This window comes from Rhinopithecus bieti, unplaced genomic scaffold (genome assembly GCF_001698545.2).
Source record: "Rhinopithecus bieti isolate Rb0 unplaced genomic scaffold, ASM169854v2 scaffold_7605, whole genome shotgun sequence".
NCBI classification, from domain to species: domain Eukaryota; kingdom Metazoa; phylum Chordata; class Mammalia; order Primates; family Cercopithecidae; genus Rhinopithecus; species Rhinopithecus bieti.
The window spans coordinates 444,759-469,150 of record NW_016805506.1 but is presented as its reverse complement, the minus strand read 5'-3'; the positions used below and the strand labels follow the sequence as shown (position 1 = coordinate 469,150).

Here is a 24,392-nt window from a genome sequence, read left to right as displayed (position 1 = left end):
TTTTGAGACGGAGTCTCGCTCTGTCACCCAGGCTGGAGTGCAGTGGATCTCAGCTCACTGCAAGCTCCTGCCTCCCGGGTTCACGCCATTCTCCTGCCTCAGCCTCCCGAGTAGCTGGGACTACAGGCGCCCGCCACCTCGCCCGGCTAGTTTTTTATATTTTTTAGTAGAGACGGGGTTTCACCGTTTTAGCCAGGATGGTCTTGATCTCCTGACCTAGTGATCCGCTTGGCCTCCCAAAGTGCTGGGATTACAGGCTTGAGCCACCGCGCCTGGCCACTAGACAGGGTCTTACTCTGTATCCCAGGCTGGAGTGCAGTGGCACAATCTTGACTCCCTGCAACCTCCACTTTCCGGATTCAAGCTATTCTTGGACCTCTGCCCCCTGAGTAGCTGGGATTACAGGCACATGCCACCATGCCTGCTTAATTTTTATATTTTTTTAGTAGAGATGGGCTTTTGCTGTGTTGGCCGGGCTGGTCTCAAGCCTGGCTTCAATTGATCTGCCTGCCTTGGTCTCCCAAAGTGCTGAGATTACAGGCATGAGCCATGACGCCCGGCGTGAATTTCTAATCATGATAACCGCTATCGAAAGTTTTTGTAAAAGGAATATAATAAAGATTGGATGTGTGTGAAGAGGACTACTTCAGCTAGAGCGAACAGGCACAGCTTCTCTGAGCAGGTATCATTTGAACTGAGAGACAAACACTGAGAAGAAGCCAGCTCGTAGGTTCTGGGAGGAGAGTACTAGGAATGTTGGGCAGAAAGTACTCAAGCCCTGAGACAAGTGGGAGTCTGGCCTGTTTGAGAAACAGTTGTAAGTCCTGCAGGGATGGAGTGCGTGATGAAGGGTTGATGGTGGAAGATAGTCCCGATAACAGACAGTTGCCTGGACCATGGTCAATGGAGAGTGTGCATGTGTGTAGACAGTAACATGAGCCAGGAGACATTTGACTGGGGAGAATTTCCACTGCTAAATGATTATGAGCTCCCTGAAGGCAAAGCTATATCTCATTTAACTCCATTTTCTGAGCTACTGAGCTGCCTGGAATGGAGTAGTTGTTTGATAAGTATGTTTAATAAATAAACAAATGCATAAATAAATGAATAATGAGTGAATGAATGATCGAGGCCTTCTGCTTCTTCTAAAGCATTTTTCCCTTTAACATTTCATACCCCTCCTCTCTCCTCTCCAACAACAGTTTCTTTTCTTTGTAATAAAGTAAGTCTGGAGTTATTCTCTGTGATTCAATATTTACTGTGTTTCACACACTGTTATTATCATTTAACGTTTACTGTCTGCTGACTGTGCACTCATCGCTGTAGCAAACAAAGAGCTCAATCTAGTTTTGGTTCATGGGCTAATTTAGTGAAGAAAAAGGAGATGTAAGTGCAACTGGCATAGTAGAAATTGCACGAACTGGAAATCCACTGGTTTTAGCTAGGTACAAATTCACCAGTGAACTTAAGTCACCAACCTTCTGAGACTTTCTGCTTTCTCATCTGAATATGGAAAGGGGAAGCCTCTTTAATAGTGGGCTTTCAGGCACAGGTTGGAGAGAACACTAGGAGTGAGGAGCTCAGATTTCCACAAGCATCCGTCTGTTCATGCCACCTTCCTCTATGGCAGGCTGTGTCAACCAGATGTAACCTACCTTGGGGCTTTCTTCTGGTGTCTTTCCAGGGACACTCAGCACATGGAGCACCTGCCTAGCCAGCAGTACGTGGAACTACTGAATTAGACACTGCTATTTCTAGTGCAGCTCTCAGCCCTGGGTTCCCTGGACCTCTGGTTTTGGGCTTTGATGCACTGAGAGAAAAATGAGCCAGACCATTTACCATAATGTCTTCACCTTGCCTTGGCCCAGCTGGCTGTCTGCCAGGGAAGCTACTGCCAAGGCCTCGGGTGCTGAGGCTGGGAGGGGGTCAGTGGGGCAGCAGATCACCCCAGCCTGGGATAAAGAGAAGGTGCTGAGAGGAGACCTACTGCTCAAATTGATCACCCAGCCAGTCCCTCCCCAGAACCACAGTGGGTTCTCAGGGCCCTTTGGGGCCTGTGCTCTAAGCACTGACAAACCTTTGTGATTATCTCAAGGCCTGTTCAACTCTTCCAGCTGCAAGGGAAGCCCAAGCATGTGTTTGCTTGGCCTAATAACTTACTATGTTCTCACCACTTTGTCTTTTACTTGGAATGAGTAGGAGGCCATGCAAAGACTGTAAATGGAGGGCTTAGTGATATGAGATGACTTTTGCTTGGCAGGATTCCTCTGAGTTCTGGTTGAGAATAGAATGGACAAGGGTGGAAGAAGAGAGTCAAGTTAAGAAGCCCTTGTAGTAAGCCAGGCAGGAGAGCATAATGCCTTGTCCCATGTGGCTGATGTAGAGGGACTGGAAAGGGTTGAATGTTGGATGGCTTTGGAAGGATTTCCTGATGAACTGAATGAGGAGTGGGAGAGAAAGCAAGCTGTCAAGGATGGCTCACGGTTTTTCTTTTTTATTTTTTTCAGAGCAGCTGAAGGATGAATTAGATCCTGTTCCTATCAAAGATGATGATGATGACAAATCAATACCTAACTTAAAATTCATAGCTAATATTTTAATTCTTATTAAGTGCTAAACACTCTTCTTCTAAGGATTTTTTATTGTGAACCTCGAGGAGGGAGAGTCTGTTGGGCATGGGTGATATAAGAATAATTCAATAGAACTGGGTGATGAGTAGGTGATTTGGTGGTATCATCTCTTCTTTTCAAGATGATTCTTTTTCATTCTGTGTCACCAGGTATGATGAGCACTGCAGTGGTACATAGAGAGAGCTGATTGAATAAGTGGCTATAACTCAGCTTGCCCATCAGTCCTCCTCGTGTGTGTGTGTGTTTGTGTGTGTGTGTGAATGAATGCACTTGAGGTCTTTGGGGACTGTAGGAATACTGCCTCAAGGTCATAGCTGTCTCGGGGGGAGGGGCCAAGGTTCTAAGCCTCCAACACTACTAAGGCTACTTGTCTACTGATGGACACTATAAAGGCTGTTTGTCTCCCATTTATCTCCCTTCAGTGCAGACCTAATAATCCTCCAAGAACTCCACCACCTTTCCCTTGTAATAATGCTTGAGATACACTGATGGGTCTTGTCTTTCTAGGACATTTGCAGGCACACACCCCTTCAGTCGAGGGGACTGTGGAACAATTGTACAATCCCCTTGCAATGACACTTTCAGCACCTTATGCCATGACCCTCTTTTACCAAAAAAAAGTATGATACATTGAACAAAAATACTATTCAAATGATACTCATTTTTAAATTATTTACAGAAGGAAAACCAGCATAGAGACAAGAATTAGAAACTTCAAGTTGGGAGATTGAATTTTACAATTTACTAGAAAGTTCTCACTCCCCGCCGGCTATATGAAAACATAGGGATAGGGCAGTAGCTATGCCGGTATTTTTAAACCAAAGAAACTTTTGTGCCAACGTTCCTTTGCTTGGGAGTGCAGTATATACTTTACAAAAAAATGGAGCTGCCCTCATGGAAGCAAGAGGGACATGCTCAGGCCAACCTTCTTGGTAAGCTCCTTTCCCATGCAAGATGACCCTGAGCTACCTCAGCTGAGCTGATGCTGTCTTGGGCCTTTCTGGCTCCGAGGTTTGGCCATGAGTACTTCCAGCTCAACTTCTAAAGAATCCATACTCTCAACTCCCACTCCTTTCATGGATTTCTTTCCTTCATCTTCTTCTAGTTCCATAGCCACAAAAGAATGAAAGCACTTTTATCTGATCTATTCTACTATCAGAGTAGAATGAATTACCCAATCACATGTGATGTATTAAAAAGGGCCTCAGATAGATCTGGGTGCAAACCCTGCTTCCACTATTCTGTTACTTTAGGTGAATCTTGGTCACAGTTGACCCACCTATAAATGAAAGTGATGATCCCTAGCTCATAGACTTGATGTGAGAAAAGACATCCTGGCAAAAAAAAAAAAAAAAAGGATGCCTGCTGAGCTGATTATGTGGGCTCTTTTCCTCCCTGGAGCACCAAGGCCAGGCATACAGCTCACCCAGTGCCTCGGGTCTTGTCTTGCAGAGATGTCTGGCACAGCGGCGGACATCTCGCTGGTGCACTGGAGACAGCAGTGGCTGGAGAATGGCACCTTGTACTTCCACGTCTCCATGAGCAGCTCCGGGCAGCTGGCCCAAGCCACCGCCCCAACTCTCCAGGAGCCCTCGGAGATTGTTGAGGAGCAGATGCACATCCTCCACATTTCTGTGATGGTGAGTGATGGGGGGATGTGCTCGGGGTCGGGGATTGCGTTGGGGAGGAATGGGTGGAGAGATGGAGGGGGCAGGGGATGGTCCACAGATGGAAGGAAAGAGCCAAGCTCAAGAGGTTAGAATGAGAAACAGAAAATCAAATAGATTCTGTGGTGTCACTTGGACTGATGCATACCCATCCATCATCTGTCAGCTGTGACAAACTAATTGTGCTTCAGAGAAGAAAATAAAGGGTCTCCAACTCCTCAGCCTTTTGGCCGACATCTCTGGGAACAGCTGTTTAACATCTGTCACGTGCTTGGCCTGCTTTGCTGAGGGCTGAGGTTTGGTGCTTCAGAATACAACTGGCCATTCCAAGAATGACTGAACAAGCAAAATTGGAATAAAACCAGAACGGGCTGCTTTTTCCGAAGTGCCCTTGATGTGTCAGGTGTTTTAACGCTTACAACAACTGCATGGTGACCCTTGGAGCTGGCCTGGAGGTAGCCCTTGCAGTGGTTCACAGAAGCCCCTCCATAACTCTCACTTTATAGTTGCTAATACTGTGGCAGAGGGACAAAGAAACTTACCCAAGGTCACATAGCCAGTGAAAAATGGAGCTACTCTTGAGTGTTCAAATCCAAGCATATCTGGCTACTAAGCCTGAACTATGTCCTATCTACCCTGTTTTCTCTCAATTCAAGAATTTCTTGAGTATCTACCGTTTGTTAAGCACTGTACTGGACACATTTATGGAAATTATCTCACTGTGCTCTTGCCAAGAATGGATGAGGTCCAGCGAATCCCCTCCACATGGTCGCAGAGAGAAGATGTGGCTGTCCAGCTCTGTTGGCCCCATGATATAGAACTCTGAGTCTGCTGCCTCTACCCAGAAGGTCACTAGGGCTGGAATCACTTGAGTGGTAGTCTAAAAGTATCTAGGCTTATATTATATGCTTTCTTTAAAAAGCTATATTTATTGGCATTGCATGGTAGATAGAAAAACAAAACCGGAAAATAAATGCAGTATGTAGGAAGCATAGGGTCTAATGGACTCAGGAAGAAACTTGACATCTTTCTGGTGCTTTATATTCCTCAAAGCCACTCTTACATTTACTTCTCCTTTTCTTCTTTAGTACGGCTCTGCCAGAAACCCGAGGTTAGGAAATGGTATCTCCAGCATACGTATGAGGAGGGTATGGCCCAGAAGGGTGAAGTGATTGGAATAAAGCCACTCAGCAAAGCAGAGCTACCTCTCACCCCTCATTTCTTCCTTCAATTTAACAATCAGCTGTATTTTTTGAGACTCTACAATGGAGCAAACCTTTAGTTTTAGTCTCTTCCTCGTTTCTCTTCGATGAACACTGTGCATTAAACACTCTGATTAGGGTTGAGTAAGATCTTAGAAGTTTTCTCTTTTTGGAAAAACACATACACTCCCCAGCCAGACAGCAACGTTAATTTTGGACCTTACGCATGCTCATCACGTGGAGGAACAAATCAAGGCCTTTGTGTTATTCATGGAATGAGTGTGATAGACTTTTTCCATATATATATTTAGCAAATGATGCAGCCTCACACCAAGCAAGTGGGTGCCTGCATGCTAAGTTTGGGGTGCAAATTTGTAAGCACCATCTCAGGGCGCTTGCTGAGTTCCTCATGGGGTGTGGGACACCACCGAATGTTAGGAAGAGGCTGAGGGACGTGAATGCTCTTTTTCCTTTAACATTTGAGAGTGAGACTCAGTTTTGACCAATGTTCATTAAAGATTTTCTGTGTTTCAGCACATTTACTTACGTGTATCCTTCTTGTAACCCAGTAACCTAGATAGTATTATCTCAATTATAAATGAGCTTCCAATGTGTCTTTTTTGCCTCCAGGCCCAGCGTTAGTTTCACTGAATCAGACTTTCTTCCCAGGATGGTAGGTTTTCCTCAACTTTCCCTTTTGCTCAGTAAGTTCAGCTTTGAAATAATAACTCACTAAGATCCAGATGTCACTGAAATTCCCTGTAGTTCAAGATTTGGCTGGCAGAGTAGGTAACGTGGAGGCTGGCACACTCCAGACCCTCCCCACCCATGAGCCAAAGTGGCCCAAGGCTACCACCATGTGTCCAAAGTTCCTTCCCCCATTCAGGGCTCCATAATCTAAATCTCTCCTGTCCCTGCCCTCCCCTCAGGGAACAGAGTCATGTCTTGGAGACACTGAACCCCAAGGTGTTCCGCTTCTCAAAGGTGGGGCATGCCAAGAACACTGTTCTCTCTAGAGGTAGGAAGACAGTCATAAGGACAGACTTGGAGCACAGACTTGAGGTGTCTCTCTGACACTGAACTAGGGTATGAGCCCTTTTTCTTGTTTTTGTCATTTATAAAACAAGGATTGTACTAATAGTTATGTAGACACAACAAGCCCTCAGATCAGAGGAGCTTGGCACTTAAGGGTATTTGTTTTTGTTAATAGGGGCACTTCAGTTGAAAAATTTGAGATGTGCTGATTTATTATACCCATTTATTCTGTAGTTGGATACTGAGGTCTGGGACAGGCTAGGACTTGTCTAAGATCCCTCAGTCAGTCAACAGGGCTTGGCCTGGAGGTCAGACCTCTCCGTGGCTCAGACTCTACCCTGGTCGTTCTGGCCATAGACAATTCAGCAAGAAGAAAAAGAGTGTTTATATTTAAGATGGCTGGGATCTCTCTCCCCATTGCACAATTGAGAAATCTGAGATTCATGAGTTTAACTGATTTGCCTAAGTCTCCTGGGCTAATAAAAAGGCACTTCTGGGACCAGGATTTCCCCAGGATTCCAAACTTGTGTTTGGCTGTTCATGAAATCATGGCCCTGACCCTGCAGGATGCGCTATTGTTTTCATCTTTGGTGAAGATCCAAGGTGGTCTGTGAGAAGATTCAAATCTTCTAGTCAGATCTCAAAGAAGTCTGGAGGCTAGGATCTATGCACTTCACTCCCTTTTGTCAGCACATATATCCTGCTCACCCATGCAGGGAAACCAGCTCCCATTCAGCCACTGGAACCTGCTATAATCCATGCCTCCTAGGGTAGAGCCATTGTGCTCTGTAGGCTTGTGAAGGCCATAGTTGAGCATCTACCTGGTCCCAAAGGTTGCATCATCTGAATATTAATATCCCAAAAGGTGATGCAGCAAGGAGGTACTCTGAACCCAGTCCAGAAGGAGAGAGTAAGCAGTCACCTCCATTTGTCTTCTGCCCCAGCTTCAGCATGCCCTCCTCAGCTCCTCAGCTCCTCAGCTGTGCAGGTGGCAGGATGCAGAGAAAAAAGCAGAGCAATGGAATTCAGCAGACCTGGCTCTGCATATAGTCTCTTCTACTTCCTGCTTCCTGGTCATTTTACCTTAGGCACATCCCTTCATGCCTCTGAGCCTCAGTTTCCTCATCTATGAAACAAAACTGATCATACCAATCTCACAGAATTATTGAAAAGAGTGGAGAAAAATTATTGAAAAGAGTGGAGAAAGAGTGGAAAAAACATACAATGGTGCCTAATATCCAGGCTGGCACATACTGAGTGCATAGTCACAAATGGCTGTTAATAATGTCATTGAAACAATGTTTAAAGGACTCTAATTTCAGAGTAAAAAGATATTGGCTTTAGTCTTATATTTGCTGCTATTTTGCTGTCTGATCTAGATAAATAATCATAATACCTGACATTTATTTTGAGTATTTATTATATGCCAGGCAGTGTTCCAAATTTTGTTCTCTGCATATTATCACTTTCAGTCCTCACAACAAACCTTAAGGTGGATACTATCCCTCACATGAGGAATCGGAAATGTTAATAAAGACCTATCTACGTGACATTGATCACACAAAGGTTAAGTGGCAAAACCAATTTTTCACTCTATATACGCTGGTTTCAGAAACTATGCCCTTCATCTATATAACAGCCACCATTTTCCTTCTCTATGCATCCATTGTTGATTTAAATGATAAGATTTCATAAGTGAATTCTTATAAAGACTCTACCCTATGTGGAATCCATGGGTATTTTATGAGGGTTTATGACTTGGAAATCAACTCCAGGGTTGAACAATGTCTCTATCACTACCTTTATGTCCTCAGCTAAGTTACCTTCATCTTTTGTAAAACTGGGATAATATTCCCCAATACTTAGAGATTTTTTTCTAGGCACGGAATGAGATCACACTCACAAATGCCCTGCACGATGAAAATACTGACTGCCACCACAGAACTTTCTGTATGCCAGGCACAAAGTGCAGCACCTATATTATTTCATCTAATTATTCCAATGCTTCTATATGATAAGTACTGTTGTTGCCCCTCGCTTACAGATGAGAGCTAGGGAGTTAGTGGGGTTTTTGCATCTTGCCATCCACATCACCAATAAGTGTTGAAGAAGCTGAGATTCCAACTCTGGTTGGAATTGAAAGTCTGTGTGCTTGGGCACAGTTCTGTATGGCGCAGTCGCCATTCAGTAAGTGCTCAAAAAGCAGTAGCTGTTTTTAAAATGTTAGCTATAGTGAGGGTCATCATGTCTGTTATTTATAGAGTATTCACTCCAGGTACACAAAACATTTGATAGAAATTGGAAACTTGTCAGTTAGGGAGAGGAGTTGCTCATGCCAGCATTTTATAGATAGGAGAAAAGAAACCCAAAGGAGGCCGAGTGATTTGGTTACAGGTGCAAAGTCAGAGGAAAACCATGGCTTGAATCCTGGAGTGCACTTTACATTGTTTATCACGAACAAAAGAGGTTTCTTTTAGTGGTTGGTAATTCTTTTTTTTTTTTTTTTTTTTTTTTGAAGACAGAGGGGTTCTCGCTTGTCGCCCAGGGGCTGGAGGTTGGCAGTTGGCAAGGGATCTCAAGCTCACTGGGGCAAAAGCTTTCCGGCCTTTCCCAGGTTTCACACCATTCTCCTTGGCCTCAAGCCTTCCCGAGTAGCTGGGTACTAAAACAGGGCGCCGGGCCACCTCGGGCCCGGCTAGGTTTTTTTGGTTTTATTTTTTAGGTAAGAGGGCGGGGTTTCACCGTTGTTAGGCCATAGGGATGGGGGTCTCGGGGAAACTTCCTGACTTCGGTTATCCCCACCCGTCTCGGCTTCCCAAATGTTGGGCTTAGGATTTTACAGGCTTGAGCCACCGCGCCCAGCCTAGTGTTGGTATTCTTATTTAGAAAGTGGGAAGACTTTACCTGCTTCACGCAGGCATGAAGAAATGCAATAAGTCGTAGCAGATGTGATCACAACTTCTTATTTCTTTTTTGCATTTAGTTGTTTTTTTCATTTTGCTTTTTGTTGCCATTGCCATTGTCACATTGGCATTTCAAGATATATTTCACTTTTGCATAGATCAAAGTTGCTTTCAATAAAAATAGTTATCACTTGTGGTTCAAAGGGTTGGTCATATAATTCTACTCTTTCCTCCTCTCCCCCTTTTTAACAGTGAGAAATATAATTTCATTTTAATGTGATGTGTCTTGTTTTAAAGATTTCCACAAGAGTTGCTAGATAGAAACTGTTTCAGACCAATATGTTTCATCTTCACACTTTTGTTTTCTCCCTTTCGTCTTTTTGGTGACAAAATGGAGAAAGGGGATGAAAAGAAATGTTTGGTTTGATGTAGAAGAAGAAAAGAATTTTGAGGGCATGTTTTTCTCAAAAGGATCATCCCAAAGAAAATGCCATGGATTTGTACTGCTGGCCTCCAATGAGGGAGGATTCCAAGGAGCCAACATTCTCTTGCATGACAGGACAAACCTTTCAAAGTGTCTGAGCTATCCATCAGTGGACTAGGCTGAATCAAGAAGTTGTGAGTTTCTTCTCCCTGAGTTTATGCAAGTAAAGTTGCTGGGGTTTAGAGAGGAATAATTGTTAAATTAGATGACTATTATAGTAGCCTCCAATTTAGATGATCGATGACTCTGTGATATAATAACATAGAATAATACTTTGAGGATTATAAAATGTCACACAAATCTAAGACATTGTTATTATCATTCTTATTCAGTAGCTTTGTTTAGAGGATCGGTGTGATACTGGGATAATACTTTTTAAAGTTTTCTGTAAAAGGTGGCTTTATATCATTGTTCCAACCAGGGCATTTTTTCATTCATAGCATATTCCTTCATTCATTGATTTAATCATTCAATCATGTTATGGTTTACCTGCCTATTAAATCTAGCAAGGAAAATTCTATCTGCTAGAAAAAAAAAAAGAGAAAAAAATGCTTTTTACAAAATCAGCCACCAGCTCAGATTGAGCCAACTATGGGATCTCATTGTTAAAAATGGTCTTATATTTTAAGTTGAATTAATAAAAGACTAGGTTTCTGAACAAATAATTCTAGAGGTACTGGGTAAGAACTGAAATATTGTGTTTATTTTTGGGGCCATATGTTAAGAGAAACGGTAACTGAGTGGAAATAATAACTGAGTAATCAAGACATTGAAAGATCTTAAAATAATAATGCTAACAAGCACTTTTACAGTGCTTAATGTGATCGTACTTGACATATATTTAACTCATTAAATTATTACAGAAATCTCAATAGATATTATTATTACTCCTGTTCCACTGTTGAGAAAATAAGCACAGGGAATATAACTAACTTGTAAGACCTGTGACTCTGTGTGTTCTGAGGTTCACATTGCGGCTCCATAACTGACTTAGTAGTAGTGGGATTGGAGCGTGTATTTTCTCTGATGGAATTACCTATCTAAAGAGGGGCTGTTATGAGAATCATCTGAGATGATAGATAGAAAGCACATATGCTGGAGCCTGACACATAGCCCTGGTTCTACAAATGTCATTACTCTGCTACTTATAAGTGCATTAGCTTCCTAGGCTGCAATAACAAAGTACCACAAACTGAGTGGCTTAAACGACAGACATTTATTATCTCACAATCCTCGAGGCCGGAAGTTTAAAATCAAGATATGTGCAAGACCATGCACCCTTTGAAGGCACCAGGGAAAGATCTGCTCCAGGCTTTCCTTCTAGGTTCTGATAGTGCCTTGGCCTGTGGCAGCAGAACTCCATCTTCACATGGCATTCTGCCCATGTGATATCTGTCTCTATGCCCCAATTCTCCCCCTTTTATAAGGACACCAGAGGCCAGGTGCGGTGGCTCAAGCCTGTAATCCCACCGCTTTGAAAGGCCAAGGTGGGTGCATCGCATGAGCTCAGGAGTTTGAGACCAGCCTGGGCCACATGGCGAAACCCCATCTATAGCAAAAATACAAAAAATTAGTTGGGCTTGGTGGTGTAAGCCTGTGGTCCTAGCTACTCATGAGACTGAGGTGGGAGGATTGCCTGAGCCTGGGAGATGGAGGTTGCAGTGAGCCAAGATCATGCCACTGCACCGTAACTGGGTCTCACCCTAACAACCTCACTTATAAATTGATTACCTTTATAAATACCCTGTGTTCAAATAAGGATGCATTCTGAGGTACTGAGGATTAGGAGCCTAACATATTGCTTTTGGAGGACCCAATTCAACTGATAACAATAAATATTCAGGTTGGTGCAAAAGTAACTGTAGTTTTTGCCTTTGAAAGTAATACCACTACTGACAAGATCCACCGCTGTATACTAAAATTAATAGTGAAACTTTGAGAAGAAATACTATTACTTTCAAAGGCAAAAACCACAGTTACTTTTGCACCAACCTAATACTGTCATCATGTTATTTATAAGTAATATTATTGAAGGTCAGTCTGGACAACTAGGATAGGAGAAGTCAAGCTGTTACAGATTGTGACTCCCAAATGCTTTTCAGAGAAAAGGCAGAGTAATAGGGAAAACAGATCCTGAGAGGGATTATTTAAAATGTGAGGATGGCACACATCTAGTAGTGGAAAAACCATGTAATACACGCAGCACAAATAGTTATGTGTCTCTGCTGTGCCACTGATATGCTCCATGATCTCATGCAAGTCACGTCCCCTTCTTAGCCTCACTGCACCCATCTAAAAATGAAGATACCAGGCTTATATCAATTGTCAAGGTATGATGAAGTTTGGTAACATAAATATCCCAAGAACTTTTTTATATAAGTGGGCCATACCCCACGAGTATCATTCATGTTTCTTTCTTTCTTTTGTTTTTTTTTTTACAGAAAGCAGAAATTTTAATATTGTAAGTATAGACTTTAAAAATACTTTAAAATTTTAAGTCACATGAACCTTGTGACTTGGTCTTGACTTGCTTCAACAACATGGTTTCACTAAAAGCCTTCAGGGTCTCTAGCTAGGCCTGTGGGCAAAGTAGGAAAATAAGCCATAGCTTTTGTGTGTAGGAAATGTAGGAAATGCTTATTTTTCACAACATTTAGAGATGCACCATAGCGAAGTAGAATGAGCATGGAATTTGGCTTCAGGAGGCCTGGTTTCAAGCTTAGACTACCACATACCAGCTATAGAAATGCAGGCTAGCCATCTCACCTCTCTGAGTTTCTTCTGTGATCATTTGCAAAATAGAAATAAAATTAAAATTGTAACATCAAACTTAATGCACATAAAAGCATTTAGCAAGAATTTCAAAAAAAAAAAAAAAATAGAAGTATGAAATACAATGGTATCTTGGAGCTGAAAACACCTTAGACCTCACAGAATCCAATTCTTCCAGGCTAGTCAGCTCTTGCTTGTTTATTCTGCAAACAAACCACTTTAAATCTCAGTGCCTTGGCCACACAATGCTTTATTTCTCATGCACCTTACACATCAGCAGCTGCAGTCACTGCAGACTCAGCTCTGCTTGTCTTCTCCTTCTGGTACTTTGGCTGAAGGGGAGCCCCAGTTTGAAACATTTGGTTTTCATGGCAGAGGGAATGAGCAAGAAAGCTGGCAAAAATCTAGGATGCCTCTTGCAACTGATGCTCAGATGTGGGTTCTCTCACATTCTATCGGCCAAAGCACATCACATGGCCAAGCCCAGAGCCAATGGCAGGGGTGTGCACTTCTTTTACAGGGGATGCACATGCAAGCAATTGCCACAGCAATGGAATATACCCCACCTTCATGTTACAGATGGGGAAAATGAAGCTGGAGAATGGATGTTCTTCATCCCTGTCCCATTAGTGTGGGCCAATGATCAAGCCCAGATGGAAAAGTTTGACAAGGGTATCCTGGAGATGGCAAGAGGCAGCTCAGGCAAAGGGCCTGAAGGCAGTTCCACTGAACCTCCTGGCCAAAGCAGAATGCAGAATAAGAGTGTGTATAGCTATAGCTATAGTTGTGTATACATAATATGGACAGAGGGAAGCAGAAGAAAATACAGACAGAAACATCCAACCCATATTGATTGAGAAACTATTCTATACTAGGTATATTGAAATTACCAGAGATGGAGAGAAATAAAGAAGAAACTGAGAGAAGGGGGCGCCAAGGATGGGAGAGACTTAGAAAAATAAAGGAAAATTGGCAAGAACAGACAGAAAGGGATTTAGCAATAAAAGCAGAGATAGGGAAAAGGAAACAGAGAATAAAAAGCATGGAGGAAGTGATACAGAGAGAAGGGAATAGGAAAAGAGAGAGACAGAGAGCAAGTGAGAGGAGCAGATGGAACTCAACCTCAAGAAGGGGCCGGGATTGGGGTAGTGAGGTGGATGGAGTGAAGGGTGGGCAATCAGGGTGATTCCAGGCTAAGGAGGCAGTCAGGCCCAGACAGCATCCGGCAGAGATGAGAGGGCTGGAGGCAGGGGCACCCAGCACTGTGGATCTGAGAAGAGGCTATGGCGGGGCAGGGTGGACTGGATTGCAACAGGGATTCTGGGAGAAGGGAAGGAGACGGGAGATCCAGAGACTGCAGGGAAGCAAAATGGGGAGGGGTGGATAGGTTGGCATGAGAGTCAGGGCGTGTGTCCCCTTGGTGACCATTCCCAACTTCCTCTGCCCCGGCCTCCTGTTCCACATTTTCCTCCCCTTCAAGAACCTGGGGCTTTTGTGTGGTGTTTTAACAGTAACACAGAATGAATGCTGTGTGCACATTTGCAGTGAGGTTCATGCTGTTTACTCCCTTTCTCATATGCCCCAAATAAACCCACAGTAAAAATGGAAAGTGAGCTTCGATTTGGATATATTGGAACTTCTGCCTCTCCCTTCAATTAACCCCCCGTCTCCCTCCTTCCCAGTCTTCAGAAGACAGCTTGATTTGGTGGGAATCACGTGGTTTTGGAGACAAGACAGATGAGGACTTTAATTGTGATTCTTTCCCTTACTGCTGTGTGTCCTTCGGCACATTACTGAACCTTTCTGAATCTCACTTTCTCCTGAGCTGTAAATGAGGTGAGAGATGCACATTCATGGGACTGAGGGGAGAAATAAGTGATAAAAGACTCATGAAGGATCAGCAGCGTGCCCAGAGAAGGTCCCTTTCTTTTCCTTTGGCCTCTAAAAATATTCTTCCTATTCTGTTATCATTCTTGGCCTTCACAAACATCCTTTGAGATATGTTGAGGAGTTATTAAGAATATTGACTTTAAAATACTGATATAAATAATTGACTAAATACATAAATGGGGTAGAAAAGATTGCTCTTTCTTACAGCAGAATTCCAATTAATAAATGTAGAAGGAAAGAGGGAAACAGAAAATCACCATTAGGCAATCACCACTGTAATAATTACTACTGACAAGATCCACCGATGTGTACTAAAATTAATGGTGAAATTTTGAGAAGAAATAGGGTATTTGCAGAGTCTCAAAGTATCCTCCCCAAGACATTTATTAATTACAAAAGGAAAATAGTGACTTTACAGTGGAGAAATCTGGCCGATACCACTTGTATTTGCTTCCTAAGGCTGCCGTGACAAATTACCACAATTTAAGAAGCTTAAGACAACAGTAATTTATTCTGTCACAGTTTTGGAGGCCAGAAGTCTGAAATCATAGTGTTGGCAGGGCCACATTCTCCCTGGGACTTGAAGGGAGAATCCTGTCTTGCCCCTTCCAGCTTATGGTAGCTCTTGGTTTTCCTGTGCTTGGGCTATGGAATGCTAATTTTGACATCCGCCTCCATACTACATTCTCCTGTGTCATTTCTTCCATGTGTGTCTCATTAGGATGCATGTCACTGGATTTAGGGTTCACCTTGATAACTCAGATTGTTATACATAAGATTTTTTACTTAATTACATCAGCAAAGACCCTTTTTTCCAAAGAAGGTAACATTCACAAGCTCCAGGGATTAGGATGTGGGCATATCTTTCTGGGACCCCCTATCCAACTGACCACACCACCTTAACCAAGTCATCAAAATGAACATCCTCACTCATCAGTTACATGGACGTTACGAATCCACTGAAATAATGCACTGATAAGGACAATGTCATTTCTGTGGGGTTTCCTTGCCAACACTGTATAACCATTCTAATCATGAAAAAATGTTGACAAACCCAATGATGGACATTCTACAAAATAATTCACAAGCAATGGTCAAAGGTGTTAAGATCATAAACAACAACAAAAACATCAACAAGGAAAGCAGTAATTGTCACAAATTGGAGGAAATTAGAGAGACATGACAACTAAATGCAATGTGGGATGCTGGACCAAAACAAAAACATTAGTGGAAAAACAAGGACATTAGTGAAAAAAAAAAAAAAAAAAAAAATTAGTCCTTATGAGAGACGCACGGAAGAGAAGGCATAGGGGAAGATGGTATGAAGATGGAGGGAGAAATGAGCATTAGGTAGCCCAAGCCAAGGAAAACCAAGAGCTACCATATGCTGGAAGAGGCATCATTTGTGAAACTTGTATAGGGTCTGTGGTTTGGTTAATAGTATTGAATCATGGTTAATGTCCTGGTTTTGATTATTTTATTATAGTTCTGAAAAATGTCGACATTAGGGGAAGCTGAGTTAAGAGTACACAAGAGTGCTCTACTAAATTTGCAACTTCCTGTGAGTCTGTGATTCTTTCAAAATAAAAAGGCTGAAACCCAAAACAAGAATGTTGACTCTGGGACAAAACTGCCTGGATTGGAATCCTGGTCTCACTACATAACTTGTAGTGTGACATTGGTTAAGTTACTTAACTACTCTGTGCCTCTGTCTTCTCAACTGTAAAATGGTGAAAGTAATAGTTTCTACAGTTAAAAGTTGGTAAATATGCAAACTCTATACAAATGTTGTATTAATGATACTATTGATATTGCTGTTTTTGTTGTTCCCTTTTCACAAATAATAAAACCAAGGTCTAGAAGGTTAAGACAACTCTCTACTAAGATCACATAGCCAGTGTCTGAGCCCAGAATTAAACATACATTTCTAATTCCAAATGAGCTCTCTGCTCCATCTGCTCTATAATATTTTCTTTCTTGTAGGGGGCAAGGATGGATAAGGGCTTTTTAGGAGCTCATCTCCATAATCATCCAATTATGAGACTATGAGATATTGAGTCTAGCCTGACCCTGGACCTTGGAAGAAGGCAGCCAGTTCTTTCTTGCCACAGATATTTAGAATTGATGAAAACAGAAATTTCTGATTTAATTCTCAAAACAAAAGCATTTTAAAACTCCAGTTCAACCCCTTTAATAGAGTGAAAATAAATACAAAAACAAAGCTTTTAGGTCTCAAAGAGTGACTCACGATGTCTTACAACAGGTTAATGAGAGAGCTGGCCTTCCCATCTACATCTCAGGGCAGTGTGCGTGTGTCAGGCTCTAAACTGCACCCAGCAGAAGGCCCCTTGCTCCATGCGGAGGGAGCCGCTCACACTGTAGGTTCAGTGCAACTACATTTCACTTCACTGTGGTAATCCTGTCTGCAAATCCACCGATCCGGTCAAACAATTACCCAATTCAAACTTCTGCTGCTAATGTTCTCAGCTCAAGGGCGTCTTTAATAGCAAAATAACACTTGTTTTTTCTTCCTTCCTTCTCTGTTTTTTCCTAATCTCTCCCTGATGAGACATAACATTAATTACAGCAGTTAACAGAAATTCTGTCTCCATTACTGCCTGCCACCTTCTCCATCTTGGCTTCCGCCTCCGAATTTTCTCTCCTGAATGAAGAGGGGGAAGGGGTTATGCAGATGTGGTGATTGTATTTATTTACCTTTGTCTCCGCTTACTTCCTTTGTGCTGAATTTTAAGTCAAGTAGAATCAATATTTTCACTGGGAGTGTGCATGAGTGCGAATGTGTGTGTGTTGTTTGTGTGTGCCTGCTTCATAATCTAGCTGTCATTTTTGAGCTAATTGTGTTGTTTCCTCTTGTGTGGAAGGAAATCTTATCTGTTTTGGATTAAAATTCAATGAAGGTCATAGCAGCTGGAAAACTTACCAGACTGCTGCAATTAATGTTCATTTGGCTTTGATAAATTGGAACGTTCTCCTCAATAGGACTGGAGTGGATTTCAGAAGCAATAATTCTTCCATTAATTCGATGATTCTGCCTGTGACGGAGGACCTTGTCCTGCTTTTGTTTGTCATCTGTCACTTGGAGGAGCTGGGCATATGTCAGAGATGATTTATCATGATTGCAGCGCCTGCTTGTATTAAAGCATTTAAAACCACTAATTATTTTTACCCCCTGTAAATTGCTTGATTAAACAAAATGTGAGGTTGGAATTGAGGGAGAAATTTTTTTTGTGTCTATGGTTTCCACAGTTGAGGGATTAATACAAGTTATTTGCAAGAGCTTAGGTGAAAATGAATCTATCAGAGAAATAATACTGAGCACCGACTATATGGTGGGGAATATGCAGGGAACGTTATATGCATTATTTTACTTATTTCTTGAAACAGTTATTTAGGGTAGTTTACCCATATCACCCAGAAGGAGACTAAAATCCATAGATAATGTATATTTCATCCTGCATAAGCAACATAATATTGGTAACCAAGTGTCTTGATTCTAAAGTCCTTGCATTACCCCTATCACTAGGAGGTCTAAAAATTGCCCGATATATTTTCCCCTGTTTACTGTTGATATTTCGCTAGGTGTGGAGCAGGATCTTCTTCCTACCTAAGAATGACTTAGGGTGAAATTGCTGGATCATATGGTAGTTCCATTTTTAATTTTTTGGGGAATTTCTCTACTGTTTTCCATAATGGCTGTACCAATGTACATTCCTACTAACAGGGTACCAAGGTTCCATTTCACTGAGTTATATACATTAAATATGCACAGTTTTTTACATGTTAATATATCTCTTTACGACCACTACCAACAACAAAAAGAATTCTCTTGTGTGTTTGTTTAAAAGATGGTTTCCTACGTACCCTACGTATGCCTGATCTGAACACTAGTTAGAGGTTTTGGGGAATCTACAAAGGTGGAGAATCATAAATTTACAGCTCACTGAAAGCTTGTTTGGAGGTTCTAGCAGGGGAGTGCAGCTACTGTATGCCCTTGACCTCCTCTATTGGGGACGGCCATCCTCTTCAACGGAGCATGCAGCCTTGGGAGGGACACACATAGAGCAGTGAGGGGGAAGAGGACACCTGCCTCGCCAGACAGATCACCTGAATCAACCCTGGAGGTCAACGGGGTGACAGATGCTGCAGCCAGATTGCCTCATGTCCACCTACAGTTCATTGAGACCGTTAGTGGGAAAGTCACAGTCTTAGCATGCTAATTTGTAAAATTATTATTTAATTCTCACAAAATCCCACCCAGCAAGCATTGATATCTCCATCTTATGGATTGAATCATTGTGATACATCAAGTGAAATGGCCTTGCCCAAGACCACACAGCTAGGGAGAGACTGAGCTGGGATCTACATCCTGTGTTTGCTCCATCGGCAGCAAAGCTCTTGCTTTCCCATGGCAGCCCTATCTCAACCCCCTCTCCCCCACCCTTGTCTCTCTGTGCCCTCAGCCCTCCCTTCCTCCTCTAAATTTCTGCAGGGGCACAAGCACAAACAGCTCTGGGCTTTCCCCATGGACACCCTCTTCGGTTCCAGTTTTATTACAGTCCTTATGTGGTCCTGATGTTTCCCTAATGAAGTGTCCAGAGACCTGCCGTGTCTCGGCTTTCCTTAATAGGGAGTGAAATATGTTGGTGACTGTGCCAGAGGCTTTGTTTAGATGGTGCATAAAGTCACCAGAGGCTGTCTGGGGGGAGATAAGGGGCAGTTCCTCTCTCCTCTGATAGCAGATGTTCCCAGGTGAAGGATTCCCACTTGCAGGGCAGGTCTAGGCAATAAGAATGATTGCAACAGCCTGGTATGGGAGAGTCTGTTGGATGGGATCTCCCAGACTTTTGATAACTGTGTAATCTTGGGCTAGCTACTTACCTTCTCCTGAGCCTTGGTTTCCTCAAATGTAAAGCAGTGTCAACAGTAATACCTTCTCAAATAAAATCATCGTGAGGCATAGAAGCATCCATGTTAAGTACGGACTTGGTGCCTGATAAATAGAAATTTCTCAATAAATTGTAGCTGTTCTTGAAGCTCAAATGCTCTTGACCAACTAACATTAATAGAACATGATCCCATTTAAAATTTCATTAAAATCTCCTGACAATATATTAAGCAGGTGTTTTCATTCAGAATGGCAGGTATTATGGACTGAATTGTGTTCCCCTGCAAATTTGTATGTTGAAGCTCATGTGACTGTATCAGGAGATATGGCCTTTAAGGAGGTAATTAAGATTATTTGGGGATGTAAGAGTGAGTTCCTAATCCAATAGGACTTGTGTCTTTAAGAGAAGAGACATCAACTTTGGGAGGCTAACACAGGTGGATTGCTTGAGGCTAAGAGTTTGGTCAACTTGGTCAACTTGGCAAAACCCTGTCTCTACTAAAAATACAAAAATTAGTCAGGCATGGCAGCACATGCCTGTAATCCCAGCTACTTGGGAGGCTGAGGCAGGAGAATACCTTGAATCTGGGAGGCAGAGGTTGCAGTGAGCCAAGATTGCACCACTGCACTCCAGTCTGGGAGTAAGACTCCGTCTCAAAAAAAAAAAAAAAAAAAGAGAGAGAGAGAGATAAGAAACATCAGTGAAAGCACACCCACAGCAGAGAAAGGGCCATGGGAAGACAGGACAAGACAGTGTCCATCTGCAAGCCAGGAGCAGAGGCCGCACCAGAAATCAACCCTGCTGGTGCCTTGATGTTAGACTTCCGGCCTCCAAAACTGTAAGAAAATAAACTTCTGTTGTTGAGGCCATCCAGTCTTTAGTATTCTGTGATGGCAGTGTGGGCAGACTAATATAGATTTTGGTACTGTGAAGTAAGGTGTTTCTGTAAAAAATTTCCTAAAACTGTGAAAGTGGCTTTGGAATTGAGTAATGAGTAGAGGCCACAAAGAGTTTTGAAGTGCATGTTGGAAAAGCCTAGGTTGCTTTGAAAACACTGTTGATAGAAAAAATGGATGCTAAAGGTGCATATGGTGAGGTTTCTGATGGAAATGAAGAACTTGATATTGGAGAATAGAGGAAACGCAATCTTTGATCTACAATGACAAAGAACTTTGGTGGTTAATGATTATTCACAGATGCAATGTGTAAGAATATACTCATTTTCTGGATGAAAAGCTTGAGATTGCTCAAGGTCACACAACCATCCAAGACCTAGATTCTGTCTTGAGCCCATGCTGCCTTCATTAGCGTATTGATTAAGACCAATGAGATTGGAAGAACAACTGACTCAGAGGAAAGGCCCATACCTTATGAAGACCATTTCTTGGCCTACTCCTTGTACTACCTGGAAATAGTTGTCTAACCTGTCAGAACTTTACAGTGTTGGAGTGAGGCCTTGATGAGATAACTTGAATGAAGTTCTTGGTGCCTTACCTATATGAGTGCCATGGCAATTCCAGTGTCGTGAAACCTTTCTTCATATCTCCAATATTCTGTTTTCTTGACTTTAAATTTAAAATTAATATGCTAACTCATATCTTAAAAGATTGTATTGAATGAAATGATATAAAACAGCCACAATGCACAGGAGAGTGCCTGGCACATAATAGACGCTGGGTTCATGGCAACCGTGATTATTATTACTGGTAGCCTCCCAAGAACCCTACAGATTAGAGATTCCTTAGCTTGGGAAGCCCTCAGATTAACCAAAGACAGGTGATGTTTACTGGCCTGTTCCAACCCAGACTTTTTTTTTTTTTTTTCCCTGAGACAGAGTCTCACTCTGTTGCTCAGGCTGGAGTGCAGTAGTGCGATCTCGGCTCACTGCAACCTCCGCCTCCCGGATTTAGGCGATTCTCCTGCCTCAGCCTCCTGAGCAGCTGGGATTACATGCACATGCCACCATACCCAGCTAAGTTTTTGTATTTTTAGTAGAGACGGGGTTTCACCATGTTAGCCAGGATGGTCTCGATCTCCTGACTTCATGATCCGCCTGCCTCGGCCTCCCAAAGTGCTGGGATTACAGGCATGAGCCACTGCACCAGGCCTCTACCCTAGACTTTTGTTGGGAGCGCCTGAGTGGAGAAAGGCCCATAGCCATGGGAGATAACAATTAGGGTCTCAGAGCCTCCCAGGGGACTATCTTCTACTCCTCAGAAGGTGGAGATATGTTAGCCCTGACCAAGTGATGCAAAGTGGAAAATGAGGTTGTGACGTAGCAACAACATCTATGTCATCATTTCTGCACCAGGAGGTCAATTGGTTTCATAAACTGGGCTGCTGCCAGAGCAGTCTTTGTTTAGGAATTAATTAGGAGCCACAAAGAACTGCTGCTTGTGCAGATTTTGGTCTCTGGAAGTTATAGAAAGCAGATGGATTTTAAGCAAATGCGTTTTTCATCCTTTAACACCAAGTGAAAGGTACATATTAAAGCAGGAGGCACGGAGGAATGGGCAATGAAAATGGACACCTGAGCTCTCCTGTTCTGCTTCTGTGTGCTCATGTGCATGGCCCCATCTTTTTGGCTGCTGCTGTTTGTACATCGGTAAAACTTTGTTATTAATAATAACATTCTGAGTATTTTTTATGTGCAGAGAATAGAACTAAATACTTCACATGCTCTTCCCTTGTCCACTACAGCACTCCAGTGAGGAGGCTGTTGTTAACTAACCTTTACCTGTGAGAAAACTGAGGCTCAGGAGGGAAAAACTCTTCTACTAGAATGGGTGGAGCTCAGACTTGAGCCCTGATATGGTTTGGCTGTGTTCCTACCCAAATCTCAACTTGAATTGTATCTTCCAGAATTCCCACATGTCGTGGGAGGCACCCAAGGGGAGGTAATTGAATCATGGGGGTTGATCTTTCTCATGCTATTCTCATGATAGTGAGTAAGTCTCACAAGATCTGGTGGGTTTATTGGGTTTCTGCTTTTGCTTCTTCCTCCTTTTCTCTTGCCACTGCCCTATGGGAAGTGCCTTTTGCCCTCCACCGTGATTAAGAGACGTTCCCAGTCATGTGGAACTGTAAGTCAAATTAAACCTCCTTTTCTTCCCAGTCTCAGGTATGTCTTTATCAGTGACATGAAAAAGGACTAATACAGTAAATTGGTACCAGTAGAGTGAGTAGTTGCTGAAAAGATACCTGAAAATGTGGAAGCAACTTTGGAACTGGGTAACAGGCAGAGGTTGGAACAGTTGGAAGGCTCAGAAGAAGATAGTGAAATGTGGGAAAGTTTGGAGCCTACTAGAGATTTGTTGAAAGGCTTTGACAAAAATGCTGATAGTGATATGAACAATAAGGTCCAGGCTGAGGTGGTCTCAGATGGTGATGAGGAACTTGTTGGGAACTGGTGCAAAGGTGACTCTTGTTATGTTTTGTGAAGAGACTAGCAGCCTTTTGCCCCTGCCCTAGAGATTTGTAGAACATTGAACTTGTGAGAAATGATTTAGGGTATCTCGTAGGAGAAATTTCTAAGCAGCAAAGCATTCAAGAGGTGACTTGGGTGCTTTTAAAAGCATTCCATTTTAAAAGGGAAACAGCATAACAGTTCAGAAAATTTGCAGCCTGATGATGCAGTGGAAAAGAAAATCCATTTTTTTTTGACAAAAATGCTGATAGTGATATGAACAATAAGGTCCAGGCTGAGGTGGTCTCAGATGGTGATGAGGAACTTGTTGGGAACTGGTGCAAAGGTGACTCTTGTTATGTTTTTGTGAAGAGACTAGCAGCCTTTTGCCCCTGCCCTAGAGATTTGTAGAACATTGAACTTGTGAGAAATGATTTAGGGTATCTCGTAGGAGAAATTTCTAAGCAGCAAAGCATTCAAGAGGTGACTTGGGTGCTTTTAAAAGCATTCCATTTTAAAAGGGAAACAGCATAACAGTTCAGAAAATTTGCAGCCTGATGATGCAGTGGAAAAGAAAAATCCATTTTTTCGAGGAGAAATTTCAAGCTGGCTGCAGAAATTCACATAAATAGCAAGGAGCCTAATGTTAATCCCCAAGACCATGGGGAAAACGTCTCCGGCTCATGCCAGAGACCTTCACAGCAGCCCCTCTTATCACAGGCCCAGAGGCCCAGGAGGAAAAAGTGGGCCCAGGGTCCTTGTGCTGTGTCTAGGGACTTGGTGTCCTGTGTCCCAGCCTCTCCAGCATGGCTGAAAGGGGCCAATGTACAGCTCAGCCTGTGACTTTAGAGGGCTGAAGCCCCAAGCCTTGGCAGCTTCCACATGGTGTTGAGCCTGCAGGTGCACAGAAGGCAAGAATGGAGGTTTGGGAACCTCTGCCTAGATTTCAGAAGATGTGTGGAAACGCCTCTATGCCCAGGCAAAAGTTTGCTGCAGGGGCAGGGCCCTCGTAGAGAACCTCTGCTAGGGGAGTATGGAAGGGAAATGTGGGGTTGGAGCCCCTCACAGCGTCCCTACTTGGGTACTGCTTAGTGTAGCTGTGAGAAGATGGCCACCATCTTTCAGACCCCAGAATGGAAGATCCATCAACAGCTTGCACAGGGCACCTGGAAAAGCTGCAGACACTCAATGACAGCCCATGAAAGCAGCTGGGAGGGAGGATGTACCCTGCAAAGCCACAGGGGTGGAGCTGCCCAAGACCTTGGGAACCCACCTCTTGCATCAGCCTGACCTGGATGTGAGATGTGGATTCCAAGGAGATCATTTCGGAGCTTTAAAATTTGACTGCCCTGCTTGATTTTGGACTTGCATAGGCCCTGTAACTTCTTTGTTTTGGCCAGTCTCTCCCATTTGGAACAGCTGTATTTACCCAACGTCTCTACCCCATTGTATCTAGGAACTAACTACCTTGCTTTTGAGTTTACAGGCTCATAGGT

At 42.9% G+C, this 24,392-nt stretch overlaps 1 protein-coding gene across 1 annotated transcript in view; it reads left to right on the top strand.

Annotated features, from left to right (window-relative positions):
- LOC108530051 (astrotactin-2-like) overlaps positions 1–24,392 on the top strand; it is a 562,148-nt gene that overhangs the window by 122,391 nt on the left and 415,365 nt on the right. The window contains exon 2 of the mRNA XM_017872710.1: positions 4,083–4,270. Within this exon, the coding sequence (XP_017728199.1) occupies positions 4,085–4,270 (186 nt within the window). The 5' untranslated portion in view covers positions 4,083–4,084. The remainder of the gene's footprint in view (positions 1–4,082; positions 4,271–24,392) is intronic.